The 15,834-nt window shown below is 35.9% G+C and overlaps 2 protein-coding genes across 3 annotated transcripts; both read left to right on the forward strand.

Annotated features, from left to right (window-relative positions):
• Window positions 1-201: 201 nt before the first annotated feature.
• Window positions 202-6,102, forward strand: LOC133688425 (plasma membrane ATPase 4-like). Of its 2 annotated transcripts, XM_062107906.1 has the most exons (16): window positions 205-556; window positions 1,481-1,600; window positions 1,692-1,928; window positions 2,160-2,921; window positions 3,001-3,123; window positions 3,219-3,323; window positions 3,427-3,571; window positions 3,669-3,833; window positions 3,939-4,177; window positions 4,286-4,318; window positions 4,417-4,498; window positions 4,600-4,760; window positions 4,860-5,033; window positions 5,115-5,297; window positions 5,397-5,578; window positions 5,727-6,102. In XM_062107906.1, exons 1-16 carry the CDS (start codon window positions 506-508, stop codon window positions 5,821-5,823), a joined length of 2,859 nt encoding a protein of 952 aa, XP_061963890.1. In that variant the 5' UTR covers window positions 205-505; the 3' UTR covers window positions 5,824-6,102. The 2 variants fall into 2 exon arrangements, with proteins under 2 accessions (XP_061963889.1, XP_061963890.1); XM_062107905.1 differs by having other exon boundaries at window positions 202-556; window positions 3,669-4,177.
• Window positions 6,103-12,015: 5,913 nt separating this feature from the next.
• Window positions 12,016-14,735, forward strand: LOC133688130 (uncharacterized). Its single transcript, XM_062107519.1, has 3 exons — window positions 12,016-12,283; window positions 12,409-12,579; window positions 14,349-14,735. Exons 1-3 carry the CDS (start codon window positions 12,129-12,131, stop codon window positions 14,587-14,589), a joined length of 567 nt encoding a protein of 188 aa, XP_061963503.1. The 5' UTR covers window positions 12,016-12,128; the 3' UTR covers window positions 14,590-14,735.
• Window positions 14,736-15,834: the final 1,099 nt, after the last annotated feature.

The following is a 15,834-nucleotide window of genomic DNA, read 5'->3' on the forward strand; positions in this document are numbered from 1 at the left end:
GCTGAGAATCTTAACGTTTCAGGTAACCTAGTAAAGTAGCACTCTACAATGTCCAGATTACATTCCCCCAGGAAAGGACAGGTTTTGGAATCCCAAGACAACACAACCAACCTCGACAAGTCACCGCTTAGAAGAGAGAGAGAGAGAGAGAGAGAGAGATCCTTAAAACCACTCCTACAACCTAATTGTGAACGTGGGTCCTACCTTTGTAGGGGTTAAGAAAGAGGGGGAGGAAGTAAAAACATGTCCATTCGACGTCTATAAAAGGAGAGGTTAGAGGGGCTTGAAAGAAGCCTCGTCTTAATTATCTCTGCACACACTCTCTTGATCTCTGGCCCTTTTCTTGGGATAGGCAAGGTCTCATTGAATGGCCTTTACCTTCATTTCTCTTCCTCTTCTTCTTCCATATTGAGTTTTATACATAATCTTGTTACCAAAAACCGATTGAGAGAGAGGGAGAGATTTTTGGCTCTGCGCTGTGGTTTCCGGGGGCTAGAGTGGAAAGATGGCAAAGGCCTTTAGTCTCGAGGAGATCAAGAATGAGAACGTTGATCTAGTATGGTGTTTTTTTTCCTCAGCACTACTTTCTCTTTATGTTGTTTACATTTTCTGCTGCTGCTATTTGCTAAAAAAAACATTGAATGGTACTTTTGCTGTGCATGTGATTGTTGAGATCTCTATGATGATATCATATATAGCTGAATAGAATCCTAGTTTCGCCCCATTTCCAGTTATGTTCAGATCAAGATGGAAATATTTTCAACCTCGTGTTAGAACTCTTTTCATTTAGTATCTTCTTTGAAATCCTTCTTTCGATTGTTGAATCAAACTAGCTATCGTATTTTTGGGTATTTTTTCTCACATGTGAAGACAACTAAAGAAAGAAAGAAAGATAAAAATGAGGTGGCTGTGTTTTTTTATATTTGTTATCAATTAAAGATCCCTAAACAAAGAAAAAGCATCTCTCAGCCTTTTGGATTTTTTAGTACCTGTCCGTGGTCCTTTACCTTTTCCCGTGGAATTTTTAGTCTCTCTCTCACGTTCAAACCGTACTGACACTATGACCACTGGGTTTATTTCTTGGATTCATCAAATATTTAATGATTCTGTTGATTTGACAAGTTTGACCCTTCTTTTCTTGGAATTTGCACCATAGACCTTACATCTTCTATTTGAGAGATTCGTGCTGCGCTTCCGTTCACGTACCAATCGGAATCGCACAAAGTGGGGGCTGTTCCTTATGTGAGAGCAACCTTTTCTCGGTGTCTTTTGTAATTCCAAGACTTGAAAAAATGATACTCGCTGTAAAATAATAGGGTTGTTTTAACGGTCATTTCTCGATTGAAATAATTACTAGGTACAAAAGTTAATCCAAATTGTTATAAAAATACAATGGTTAAAAAGTGAAATTCAAGATTTAATATCGGGTCACCGGGGATACTAATAATTGCAGTGTTGTGAAATTGGTTTTTGTTAACAGGAAAAGATTCCGGTTGAGGAAGTGTTTGAGCAATTGAAATGTACAAAAGCAGGTTTGACCTCGGAGGAAGGAGCCAACCGGCTTCAAATCTTTGGCCCCAACAAATTGGAAGAGAAAAAGGTCCCTAATGATACCTTGGCATGTACATGGAAGTTATTATGTTATGTTGTTTGCTGATTTGTGGACTAATGACAAGTATTTCAATGAACAGGAAAGCAAATTTCTCAAGTTCTTGGGGTTCATGTGGAATCCTCTATCATGGGTTATGGAAGCTGCAGCTATTATGGCAATTGCATTGGCGAATGGCGATGGAAGGCCCCCAGATTGGCAAGACTTTGTTGGTATCGTCTGCTTGCTTGTGATCAACTCTACCATTAGTTTCATTGAAGAAAACAATGCGGGAAATGCTGCTGCTGCACTTATGGCTGGCCTGGCTCCTAAAACCAAGGTAATTTGTTTTAAGAAGAAATTAAATAAGAAGCACTTATGCCATGCTAGCTTCGTTACAAGTAAATAAGAAGAAACAACATAATCTACTGATGATAAATGTTAGATGCTGGCATACTACCATTATGATAGAAAAAGAGAAGAATAAAAAAGTGGTTAAACACTTGCTTAAAAATTAAATTAACTAATTATAATTAATTTTATACTTTATTTTCATTCCATGCTGGTGTAGGTTCTTAGGGATGGAAAGTGGAATGAGGAGGATGCTGCAATTCTGGTTCCCGGAGACATCATTAGTGTCAAATTGGGAGATATCATTCCTGCTGATGCCCGTCTCCTTGAGGGTGATCCTTTAAAGGTTGATCAATCTGCTCTCACCGGGGAGTCACTTCCAGTAACTAAGCATCCAGGCGATGAAGTTTTCTCAGGCTCCACTTGTAAACAAGGAGAGATTGAGGCTGTTGTTATTGCTACTGGTGTTCACACCTTCTTCGGAAAGGCTGCGCATCTGGTGGACAACACCAACCAAGTTGGCCACTTCCAAAAGGTTCTTACTGCTATTGGGAACTTCTGTATTTGTTCCATAGCAGTTGGAATGGTTATTGAGATCATAGTCATGTACCCGATTCAGCACCGCAAGTACAGAGATGGAATTGACAATCTTTTGGTTCTCTTGATTGGAGGCATCCCCATTGCTATGCCAACGGTCTTGTCGGTGACGATGGCTATTGGATCCCACAAGCTGTCCCAACAAGGTGCCATCACTAAGCGTATGACTGCCATTGAAGAGATGGCAGGTATGGATGTACTCTGCAGTGACAAAACTGGGACTCTAACCCTCAACAAACTGAGCATTGACAAAAACTTGATTGAGGTTTTTGCAAAGGGTGTGGAAAAAGATTATGTCATCCTGCTTGCTGCCAGGGCCTCTAGAGTTGAAAATCAAGATGCCATTGATGCTGCCATGGTTGGAATGCTTGCTGATCCAAAGGAGGTACAATGCCTGCTTTGCATATTTTAAGACATGCATCAAGTAATGAACGCGAGCCTTTATCTCATGTATATGGATGCAGGCAAGGGCTGGTATAAGAGAGGTGCACTTCCTTCCATTCAATCCTGTGGACAAGAGGACTGCTTTAACCTACATTGATGCTGCTGGAAACTGGCATAGAGCAAGTAAAGGTGCCCCTGAGCAGGTAACTTGTTGCTACTTTAGATTTCATACCACCTTTTGGTGTAACACTCGAAAAAGATTAGTTATCTTGTTCAAACTAATTTTTTCTGTGAATAGATCCTCGCCCTATGCAATTGCAGGGAAGATGTTAAGAAGAAGGTTCATTCTTGTATTGATAAGTTTGCTGAAAGAGGGCTTCGGTCATTGGCTGTTGCTAGACAGGTTTTAATGCCTTGCATTGATATTCTGCAGCGTTCCTTTGCTTTCCCTTCATTATTTTTGGCAAAAATATCCTCTTATTACTGGTACTGTGGTTTGGATGCAGCAAGTGCCTGAGAAAAGTAAGGAAAGTCCGGGTGGTCCATGGGAGTTTGTTGGCTTGTTGAACCTCTTCGATCCTCCAAGACATGACAGTGCTGAGACCATCCGTAGAGCTCTCAATCTCGGCGTAAATGTCAAGATGATTACTGGTAATTTTTTGTTATTTGATAATCTCTTTAGTGAATGCAATGGTGATTATTTACTTTTTTATGTTGTTGCTTCCTTTATCGTGATTTTAATATCCAGGTGATCAGCTTGCTATTGCAAAGGAGACAGGACGAAGGCTTGGAATGGGAACAAACATGTACCCTTCAGCTTCTTTACTTGGTCAGGATAAGGATGCAAGCATAGCTACTCTTCCTGTTGAAGAGTTGATTGAGAGGGCAGATGGGTTTGCTGGCGTGTTTCCAGGTGGGTGCTTTCGTTATGCCACCTATGACAAAAATATTCGGCACCCGTGGGTGTCGATTCGGTTAGATAGATTATTTGATCTAACTAAATCCATTTTCTTTATAGAGCACAAATATGAAATCGTGAAGAAATTGCAAGAAAGGAAGCACATTGTCGGAATGACTGGTGATGGTGTTAATGATGCACCTGCATTGAAGAAGGCAGATATTGGAATTGCTGTTGCTGATGCTACAGATGCTGCAAGAAGTGCGTCTGACATTGTTCTAACAGAGCCTGGATTGAGTGTCATTATAAGTGCTGTGCTGACCAGTAGAGCTATTTTCCAAAGGATGAAGAACTACACTGTTAGTTGCATGCTTCTTATGTTCTTGACCAAGCTCACAAGTTTTCTTCCCTTTAAATTCTATTTCCATTTTAACAATTAATGGCTTATAATACCTTCACTATTGCAGATCTATGCAGTTTCCATCACAATCCGTATTGTGGTAAGTAACCACTAGCAGTTTCATTAGAACGTATAAATGTGGTTTTCTATTATAAACACGGCACTACTCCTTTCTGACATTAAATTCGAATTTGGCAGTTTGGGTTCATGCTTATTGCTCTGATATGGAAATACGACTTCTCTCCTTTCATGGTTTTGATTATTGCCATCCTAAATGATGGTGAGTAGTGATGACCATGGTTTTAAAATTATAATTATTTTTTATGTAGGCCAAGACGGACGGCATGGTAGTTTTGAGTATTGACTTACCTTGTTTCGTAGGTACAATTATGACGATCTCAAAGGATAGAGTTAAGCCATCACCCTTACCTGATAGCTGGAAACTAAAAGAGATATTTGCCACTGGAATCGTACTTGGTGGTTACCTGGCATTGATGACTGTGATATTCTTCTGGGCAGTGCATGATACTGATTTCTTTTCGGTAACAGACGCCACATTTTGACTTGCAAACTTATATTGAGTTGCAGAATAGTGCTGTTTGGTGGATACCAATAAGCATTTTCACGTTCCACACATGCAGGAAAAATTTGGTGTCAGATCGTTAAGGAAAAATGATGAAGAAATGATGGGTGCTTTATACCTTCAAGTTAGTATTGTGAGCCAAGCTCTCATTTTCGTGACTCGTTCTCGCAGCTGGTCCTTTATTGAACGACCTGGTCTGCTACTGGTGTCTGCTTTCATGATTGCACAGCTGGTAATATTTGCTTCCTCCTTGATGTGGTTTGGAGGTGAAGAATTCCTTCAGAAATAATCTAACGAACACGGTTTTCTTCAGGTTGCAACTGTGATTGCCGTTTATGCCAACTGGGGTTTTGCAAGGATCAAGGGAATTGGCTGGGGTTGGGCTGGTGTCATCTGGATTTACAGTATTGTTTTCTATTTCCCACTTGATATTATGAAGTTTGCCATCCGCTACATCCTAAGTGGAAAGGCTTGGCTCAATTTGCTAGAGAACAAGGTACATTATTTTTCCCGAACACTGATCTTTCCAGGTACCTGAACATGTATTTAGTAGTTGGAACTGAAATGTGGCACACAATTTTTCCTCTTGTGACAGACCGCCTTTACCACGAAGAAAGATTATGGTAAAGAGGAGAGAGAAGCTCAATGGGCTCTTGCACAAAGGACCTTGCATGGGCTTCAACCACCAGAGACTGCTGGTGTCTTCAATGAAAAGAGCGGCTATAGGGAGTTGTCTGAAATCGCTGAGCAGGCTAAGAGACGAGCAGAGGTTGCAAGGTATGGCATTAGTCTTTTGATTTTTGTTTGTATCACTGGTATAGAATATTGTAATGTTTTATTGCTTGATATATAATCTAAATCGATTCGGTCTTGAAGTTTTCAGTCGTTAATCAGCTTACTAAGAGAATTTCTCTATCATGAATAGGCTCCGGGAGCTTCACACACTTAAGGGGCATGTTGAATCGGTTGTTAAACTCAAGGGTTTGGATATCGATACCATCCAGCAACATTATACAGTGTAAAAATCCTGAAATAACTTCGCTACCTGAGAAGGAAAGGCCTGAAGTTCAATGACAAACCCTCGAGAAAAGCAGATATAGACCTGAATAGTTGAGAACTTCTCTAGACGGGGGAGAAATGCTATTTATATAATTCTAGTATCTTGTACTTTTTGTTTTTGTGTTTTCAACTCTGGAAGAAAAAGGGCACTGTTCCCCTACTTATTGCTCCATGAAGAGCCTTGTAATGCCACCTTGTCCCAGTTTTTTCAAGGTTAATCTTATTTTTCTTCTGCTTAATAACTTCTAGTGTTCATGTTTTTTTGCTTTGCTGTATGTTTTTTCTTCTTTGTAAGTCTGCTATAACAAGACTCGCTGTAATGACAAACCAATGCAACAGCTTTTAAATACACGTTTTAATTTGATGACAAATAAGGTATACTTAACCGTAAATTCAACAAATTTTTCTTTTTAAGCTCTCCTATAATTTATTGCTGAAATTCCAGCAAAGTCTCTCTTATACCTATAAATTCTAAATTATTGACTAAAATCTGTTTTACTTCTATTCACATTCTCAATTTTAAATCCAATAATCTTGAATCTGAATTAGATCAAATATACTTATCAAATCACATTAATTCATATGATATTACACTAGCAATTATGAGAGTTTTAAAAGAAAATAGAAATCAACATGGGTACGTGAATTTATAGGAATACAAATGTGAAAAGCATCAATTATATTTGTACAATTGATAATCCAAAGTTCAATGAATACATTACAATCCCAAGATATACACAACATCCTTAGTCTATATTAACAAAAGTGAGATAAGATAAGATTATGCCTAGCGTGAGTGAAAATGTCCTAAAAAGTACAACATTCAAATATAATCATTTAAATAACTAATAATCCCTTGCTCTATTCTTCTAGTAATATGTATAGAATCATAGAAATGTTTAGACAAGCTACCCATCAAATGTTCATAATAAGAGGATTTGAAGGTATTGGCAAACAAAGTCATCATATTCGTTTCTATCAAAGAAGGTTAAACATTTATGGTTTCATCTCTCCATCTTTGCACATATGCCTTTACTGACTCTTGACTTCCTTTTTTCATGGTCATCATGCTAGTTCTATCAAGGCAATTTTTATATTGAATTTGTACAGCTTTAGAAAGACATCTGTCAAATCTTTTCATTTCTTAATCCTGGTATTTTCCAGTCTCACATACCAACTCAGGGCTAGCCTTGTGAGACTATCCTAAAATAAATAGATTAGCATTTTCTCATTGTAGATCACTTTAGTTATCTTATTGCAGTACAACCGGAGATGGGTGTTTGGGCATTCTAGTTCGGTATACTTGATGAAGTTTGACACTCTGAATCCCTTCAACACCACAATGTTTGACACCAAGTATACTTAGCAGCTCATATAGGGTCAAACAAATCACTTCCTTCAATTATTCTTAATCTCTCTTCTAGAGTAATCCATTTATTGTAGTTCATAGGACTAGTAGATCTATCATTAGAGGGTTCTTAAGCTATCAAATCCATAGTAACCAAAGTTTAAGCTAACTAGACGAGAGTGATGGGGACAAAATGCTACTCAGTTACTGAATTTGCCCTTAAGTTTTGAGGTGTATGAGGAACATGAGCTGGTGGTGCTTCCACATGAGGCTGTGCAAACGTTCCCTCCCCATTCTTGGACCTTAAGAGTTACTTGAGTAGATTGGTCATTCAAGAAACGTCATTCGTTATAAATTTTAGCTCTTTCTGATAATGTGATTCCAAATGAGCTCTCTCTTTGTTCTTAATTCTTTCTCTCGGTTAGGTGTAGTAGACTTTAGGTGGGGGATCTATGTTTCACAATATGTAATGCATGTGATAATTTATAAGCGAATGCAATATTAAATGCATGATCATGATGCATATGTCAATGTATATTAGATATGGATTAGTCTTTCTAAGAATGATTGATGAGAATCGTTTTGTTTGCATAACAGGCATGAATTCTTTTGTCACATTTCTATCAAGAGTAATTTTACTCAAGTCATTGCTTCAATTGCACTTACTAAGAGATAAATTTTATAAAAAGTAGGTTAAAGCCCTTTTTCATTAATATTGAAAAGTTCATTTCATTATATTTGGAAAAGGAATACAAGAAACGTCATTCAAGAAACATCATTTGTTATAAATTTTAGCTTTCTCTGATAATGTGATTCCAAATGAGCTCTCTCTTTGTTCTTAATTCTTTCTCTCAGTTAGGTGTAGTAGACTTTAGATGGGGGATTTATGTTTCACAATATGTAATGCATATGATAATTTATAAGCGAATGCAATATTAAATACATGATCATGATGCATATGCCAATGTATATTAGATATGGATTTAGTCTTTCTAAGAATGATTGATGAGAACCGTTTTGTTTGCATAACATGCATGAATTCTTTTGTTACATTTCTGTCAAGAGTAATTTTACTCAAGTCGTTGCTTCAATCACATTTACTAAGAGACAAATTTTATAAAAAGTGGGTTAAAGCCCTTTTCATTAATATTGAAAAGTTCATTTCATTATTTTGGAAAAGGAATACAAGAAAAAGAAAAGATACATCAGTCTTTCTCTTCAACCACATCTCTAGCCAAAGGTAAAAAAATGCAACCTCATCAATATTCTAAACACGAGCCATCAATTTCTTCTCCTTATTCACAATACAGTTTAGGTTGTTGATCAATGGTAGTTTCCTTGCATCTCATCTAATGTAGTCTCGTTTTGACAATTGTAATAATTCAGAATTTTACCCATATTCTACAGTGGTAAATTTAGCAATGGTGACTTTTTTATCATTCACAAGTCCTGTAATTCAAGATGTTTTACGGTTAGGCTCAGGCTTGATGCAAAATAGGTATTATGGAGCATACATCTTAAAAGCAGGTTCTAGTTCTTTCATGTGAGATAAAGGGTAGGTTTACTACTTGATCTCTAAAAAAGGTCTCTTATTATGTTAATGATCACCCTCGTGAAGACAATATAGGGGTTTAGTAGGCAATAAGATGGCACATGTACCAATCATTACCAATCTAAGCATTCGTCGAATATTTAGGGTTTACACAAACTTAAACATTGACTCAAGTCATAAGATAAATTACTAGTCCCCCACTTAACCTAAAGCTTTATAGTGTGTTCCCTCACAAATAATATTAGTGATGCATGAGTGTCTTTCATTCATATCCAATATATTATGCATGACAAGATATAAAGAGAATGCATGTTAAAGCTCTTAAACAAAGTAAAACATTCATAGTTGAAAAATAAACAAACATCAATCTTCACAAAGCATAAACAAACAAAACAAAGCCTATTCTAAGGGTCCTAAGTGGAGTTGTCATCATGTCCTTCACAAGAATGCTACATCGTGACAATCTTTCCCAGGCGGGTTAAGAGGTTTTTGGTTGGATAAGGAGTTGTCACCTAGTGTTATGATTATTAGGAACCCTACCTGGTCTTTAAAGATTAACACCCCTAGTACGCATTACCTGAGGTAACCTACATTTTCTTTTTTTTATGGTTGTTATGGTCTGATTGTATTTCTATTCCTATCAATAAATCTATGATGAGATTGTTATGATGAGTAAACCCTAGTTTCTTAAATAAAAAACTTGGTCTAAAAGGTGTCTAAAAAGGCAGGTCTACAAATGAACCATAGCAAAAAATCCCAATATTTTTTGTGATTTTTATTTTTTTTTCTTTTTTCTCTTTGGTATTTCAGATATCCATCACTCTTATACCATGGAACACAGGTTTTAATATCCTCAATTATTATTGAGGTTTTTTTCAAGATACCCTTGAAATTTTGGCTATTGTATTAATCCAAATAATATTTCAGATAAAATTCCTTGTAATTTTTATCCTTATATTAGAAGTGAACGAGTTGTAATACTCCCAATAATATTTTGGATGTTGACCCCAAATATAAGTTTTTTATCCTTATATTAAAAGTGAATAATAATAAATTATTACCCTGAAAAATATTTTGGATACTAATATTTTTGTAGGATTTTTTATCCTTATATTCAAAGTGAATAATATATTTTCTTACCAAAAATATATATATTCTTACTAAATAGTTCTCAAGAAATATTTGAGGGGTTACAAATGGTCTCACTTAAAACGCAGACTTCTTAGATAGAATTTTTTAAATTATATCTATTCACCACACTAACTTTTCATATATATGAACAAAATCGATCAGATAACTTTGATGTCAACTTATAGAGTATAAAAGCAAGATAACATAAACTATCATAAACAAATCAATGATTCATTTATTGAAAAATATAAATCAATAAGATATATGGCATGCATCAAACCATCTAAATTGCATGGAAAAACAATTTTAGAAGATAAACTATAACTTTAAAACGAAGAGACATGGAAACCTTCTAAAATTAAATAAAAGAAAAATCATAAGAAACCAAAAGGTTATATATTAAAGCATATAGAAATAAAATTAAAACTATATATGATAATGTAGCTAAATAAAGGAAGTTAAATTATAAAATAAATTTTAAAGATGCTAGAAACCTCTTTCACAATTAATATATAATATTATTTTCATTATTAATATTTTCTTACAAGATAAATTAAACAAAGTTGAATATAAAAAATAAAGCCTTAAGATTGTAGATTCAAAGTATATTAGACTAGTGATGAATGATTTTTAGTTTATTATAACGAGTCATGCTAAACATAAGAATGTTTTCAAGAAAAGTTGTTCATACAAATTTAAAACTATAAGCATGTAAAACCATAACTAATGGCAAACATTTACAACATAAGAATAATAATAGAATTATAACATATTTACTAAGTGTATAATCAAACTTGCAATTTATATTAATTCTAAGTTCTAGAATACATACTAGTAATAAAAAAAATCTATGTTCAAGTTAAAAACAAAAAAAAAAGATGTTTGTTGAAACACTTTAAAGTAATTAAATTTTTGTTGTTGTCAAAGATAAATCATTTGTCCTTAAAACTTTATTGCTTCTCACTTGTACAATTAAAATATTTGCAATATATCTCCCAAGATTTCAATAACTCCACATTAGTTTAGATACACTTTTAAAAAAGGTATTTGAACTAAAGAATATGAAACTCAAATATCTCTCAACAAGATGAACATAAAATTTAGATTTGGAAGGAAAATCAAAACTTAAAATGAGAAGAGAAAACTAAAAATATAAGTTGAGGAAGAGAATGTAAAAATCTAAAACTTCAAGTTAGAAACGTTTTCTTCACGCACACCGTTTTTTTATAGTGAATTTTGAAAGCTAAAAGGTTGAAGCATTAATTCTAATTATTATCAGCATTTGATTAGCCATCATAGATGAAAAATTAAATTTAGAAAAACTATGGGTTCTTTGAGAAGGAAAACTAAGGAGGATTGCCTTTTACCATGTTCATCCTTTCAAAAAATACTATTCTTAGCTCTATTCAGCGTGAAATTTCCATCCCTGGTCTCTCGATTTTAATTTTTATTCATTTAGGTCATCCAACTTTATTTTTTTAATTTAATCCTCAACAAATTTTTTTCTACCTTTCTTTTTTTTTCTTTCTTTTAAAAAGAGTCTGAAACCCAGCTTGAGAGAGGTGTTTAGCCACAGCCCGAATAATTAGGCCTAGGCAAAGATTATCCGGGTCTAACATAGGCCTGGTCCAAATCCAGTTGGCATGATAATGTTTTTATTTATTTATTTTTGAATAGATAAAAAAAAAGACTATGCTTTAATATGAGCTACACAGGCGAGTTTGAAAAAATATATATTTAGGAGGATAATACCATATGATTGTTATATATGAAAGGTAAGTTATAATGTATTTAATTGGTTCCTCTTCAAAAAAATAAATAACAATAAGATTGGGTAATTGCATTCTTTATTCTATTAAAAAAGAGAATTTGTGACAATTTACAAACTAATAATCTTAAGAACACATCCTTCACGTTAACTTCATATATTTAAAGAAAGTAATTTCTTAAAAATATTAATCCAATGTCTGAATTCATAAAATATTATTTTAATTTTATTTTGGAAACAAGAAATGGGGTGGCAGCCATTTTTGGAAACTTCGATGGAAGCTCTAGCAGCCATTGCTATAGCACCACGTGGCATGTTCCCAATCATGAAATGGATAAAATCTGCGACCATGTATGTGGAGCTTGGACACAAGAAAAGAATGGTCCTTCCCTTGCGAGGAAACAACACAAGGAAGAACCGAAAAGAATTTCACACGACACCAGAGTAGTCATATACTTACTTGTACACCATGTCCATGGCTATAGCATCATTTCAACAGAGCTTCCTAACCAACGCCCTCATCACTCCATTACTCCACAAACCCAAAACGAATTTCTTGAACTCGGTTCCCATTGTCTCATGCAACTACTCCCGAGATGACCAAAAAGATTCTTGCAGCAGCAGGTAACTGCTAAACTTGGTTTTGTTTGATCTCAGCGACTTTCTTTTATTCCTTATTTGCGATCATGCTCTCTTTGCGTGTGTGCGAGAGAGGCTAAAGATTGTTTTTTGGGCATTTGTTCTTACAGGAAAACTGTGGACCAATTGGCAAAGTTTGCCGTGGTGACACTAGCTGCTGGGGTGCTTGCAGTGGGGTCTGTTGGTGATGCATCAGCTGCCAAGTCTGGTGGCAGAGTTGGTGGTCAAGCCTTCCGGTCATCAGCTCCTCGGTCAGCTCCTAGAATCAACAATAATTCGAGGTAACGTATCCATACAGCTTTAATTTTTGCCTCTTTTTTTCAGTTATAATTTGTTTTTAGTCTGTGATTAATTAACCAGTAAAACAAGGCTGCTGGATATATATAGTTTTCCTTTTTATTTGATTGTTGTGATGTTATTGGTATTTTGGTTACCTAGAGAGAACTCAACAATTATGAATTAAATCTCGGTGTGGTCTTGTGTTAATTTTGGCTGTGAAATCTGTTGTCAGTTCAACCTCATTCAAGACATTCATTTCAATAATTGGTGGCCAGTCTGGTTTGGAGATGCCATAGATCACATAATTTAGGAGATCCGTACTCAGTCATGATTTTGGTCGGGATTTGCATGCATGGAACATTGGAGTCTAAACTCTTAATTGGTACTCTTACCAACTAGATTAGATTCTTGGTGTTGTTCAAAACAACCGAAGTAAATCAATCAGAGTTGAGCTGGGATGGGTTCATTATCTTCATTTCGTAAGTGCACCATTGGACCAAGAAAAGGAAGGAAAAATTAGATGTGCCATCTTTGAACAAATTGAGACACTAAAATGCTGGTGCAGATACCCCTCTGACATTTTACAAGTATAACATTTTATGAGGTGTTCATTGCTGGAAATGCAGCACGATGGAGTTAAAAAGACTGCTACTTCAGTGAAGGGAAGTCATCTTGCATGCACAAAGCAAGGATTGATAGGATAAATCCACCCAGCAGAACCATTTTAACTCCTGAATGCACCGTAGGAAGGGCCTGCATGCTCACATTAGGAAGCTTTTTTTTATATCAATGGGACCCCCATCCCAAAGGGATGGATTTGAACTTAATCATCTACGACTTTCAAATTGAAGTTTCCCAGTCAAATTTGAACTTATGAATTTTAAATTTACATTCCATTGTAGAAAGCTTAGGGGACATGCTTCGTTAGTCATGTGATTTGTGGAACTGGTTGAGTGACATTTGATCACCTGTCATGGTAAAATGCTCTTGGTGCATGATGCCTGTATTCAGATAGTTGCATTATCTTGAATATTGTAACCTACTGAACAAAGCTTGAATGTGTGATTAGTAATTCTGAAATAAGTTACAGTAATATGAGAGAAATAAACTAGGGCAGGACACCTTTCTCTAGTCTAGAGCAATAAGGAAAAAATTAAAGAGAAAAGGGCAGAGTCCAGGCATTTTGCAACCAGTACTGTGAGATGTGGGGTTAGCCAAGTGCAGCCCTGCTGCAAAGATGAATTGGTACTCAAAGATGCTGAAATCCTGATAGAATGAGAATATCAAGGTGAAGGAACTTGGAGCAATCTGTTTTGGGGATAAAGAAAAGTTATCATATAAAGCAGTTAATTAAAAGCTGGTTGTTGTCATGTTCTTTGTGTCCCATTTGTGAAACTAAGGTTTCATACAGGCTCAGAATGGGAAGAGAAAGCCAAAGAAATAGAACAGATTAATGAAAGAATTGAATCAGAGACACAAAATGTGAAGTATGTTGAAGAAGGGGAAAGGAAAATGAATGTCTGAAGAAAGAAAAGAAAGCATTTTCTTACGTTGCTGTTCCAGACACTACATGTTTCATCAAGTGAGGCTGCTACGTAAAGGCATATTTCTTACACGAACCAAAGCAGAAAGAAAAAGCTATTGAACGTGTCACTGGAATCTGCTTTCCTTCTTTGTTCTGATTACAGCTTTGTGTTAAACCCTCTAAAATGAAATATTATAATTATTCATGTTGCTTATTATTGATTTAGTTTCGGTTATTTTTGTGAAGGACCAATATATATGTCAATCCACCAGTGGCCCCTCCTTTAGTTGGTGGATATGGGTATGGCTACGGTGTACCATTCTACGGTGGCTGGGGCTGGTCTCCATTTTCATTCTTTGCACCAGGTCCTAGTGTTGCCGTTGGCATTGGAGGTGGGTTTGAAACTCTTGTATTCTTTGTGTTTATTGGTGCTATGGCGGCTGTTGTCAGGAGGTTCTTTGGATCAAGAGATGAAGATGACTACTGATCACAAGAAAAACTTGTTGGTACATGTATGAGGCTATACAGATGTTTTAATGTTAGTGACCAGGACAATGTAGGCTGGCGGCCAATGTTGTAATTTTGGAAACAATCCTGTGAAATGCAAAGTATTATGCAATGTTTCTTACTGCATGATTTACAGATATTCAAATTGTTGCCCATGATGCCACAGAAAGATGATGTAGAACTCAATTAATTCCTGACCAATCTTCAGTCTTCTCTTCGGAGACTTGAAAAAAGTCTCAGCTGTTGGCAGCAAAAACACAAAAGTTTGTGCTAGCAGGCTTCAAGGAACCATCAATTCAACTGAAAACACAACACACTGTTGTTCATTCATTTGAAACTGAAGTGGGTAACTTTCCTTTCTATATTTTATTCTGTCTAGTGTTTTTCATATGCCTTTTTCTACGAGTTGAACATCCTCTCTGGAAACAGATCGCTGAAGAAGACCAAGAAAGCAGTCACGTCCAGCTACTTGAATCATTTCCAGTCACATATTAGTGTACAGAATGAATTTTCTACTCTTCAACCCTACATTTAAAAAATGGAAAATAGGGCGTCTTCTGAAACAAAATCAATCGGAAGAAACAGCCCTTTGGCAGAGTCTAGCCATATCATTGGAAATTATGATTGATCCTTTTCTGCTGATGGTCATGAAGAGAAGGACTCGGTGAAGATTCACATAAAAGTGTGCTCTCTACATCTACTGTTGGAAAGCAGCAACTTTAAGCATCTTAAGTACATAGATATGCATTATATAAGGAAGAACTCAAAATATTTTTCTTGTCTAACCTTTTCGACATTTCCCTCGTTTAGCTCCAATCTCCTGCCTCTGGTTTCAGGATTTGTTCCGCATACAGAGTTTCTGTTGTTGAGCGTGCTCCCTGTAGCTTTAAGACTACAAATTAATCTACAATAAGAACATCTATCTCGTGTAACGAAGGCCTACTTTCTCTTCAGTAACACAATTTGCTTAAACCATTTACTCTGTGGTTTTGTTGCCATGCATATGTACTTAATAAACCCATGTCTTTCTAGTCATGATTTCAAGTCCTGCACACTCTAGCATGCAAATAGATTGCTGCTTAGATGATGCCAAGGACCAGAATTTTTACAACGAGCTCCATTTGGTACCATTGAGTCGACACCATTTGGGCTACTCAAATAGAGAAATTACAACCCCAACATTTCCTCCGTGTGGGCAAAGGAGATTTGCTGCTACGCTTTGAAG

Source organism: Populus nigra, chromosome 3 (genome assembly GCF_951802175.1).
Source record: "Populus nigra chromosome 3, ddPopNigr1.1, whole genome shotgun sequence".
Taxonomy (NCBI): Eukaryota; Viridiplantae; Streptophyta; class Magnoliopsida; order Malpighiales; family Salicaceae; genus Populus; species Populus nigra.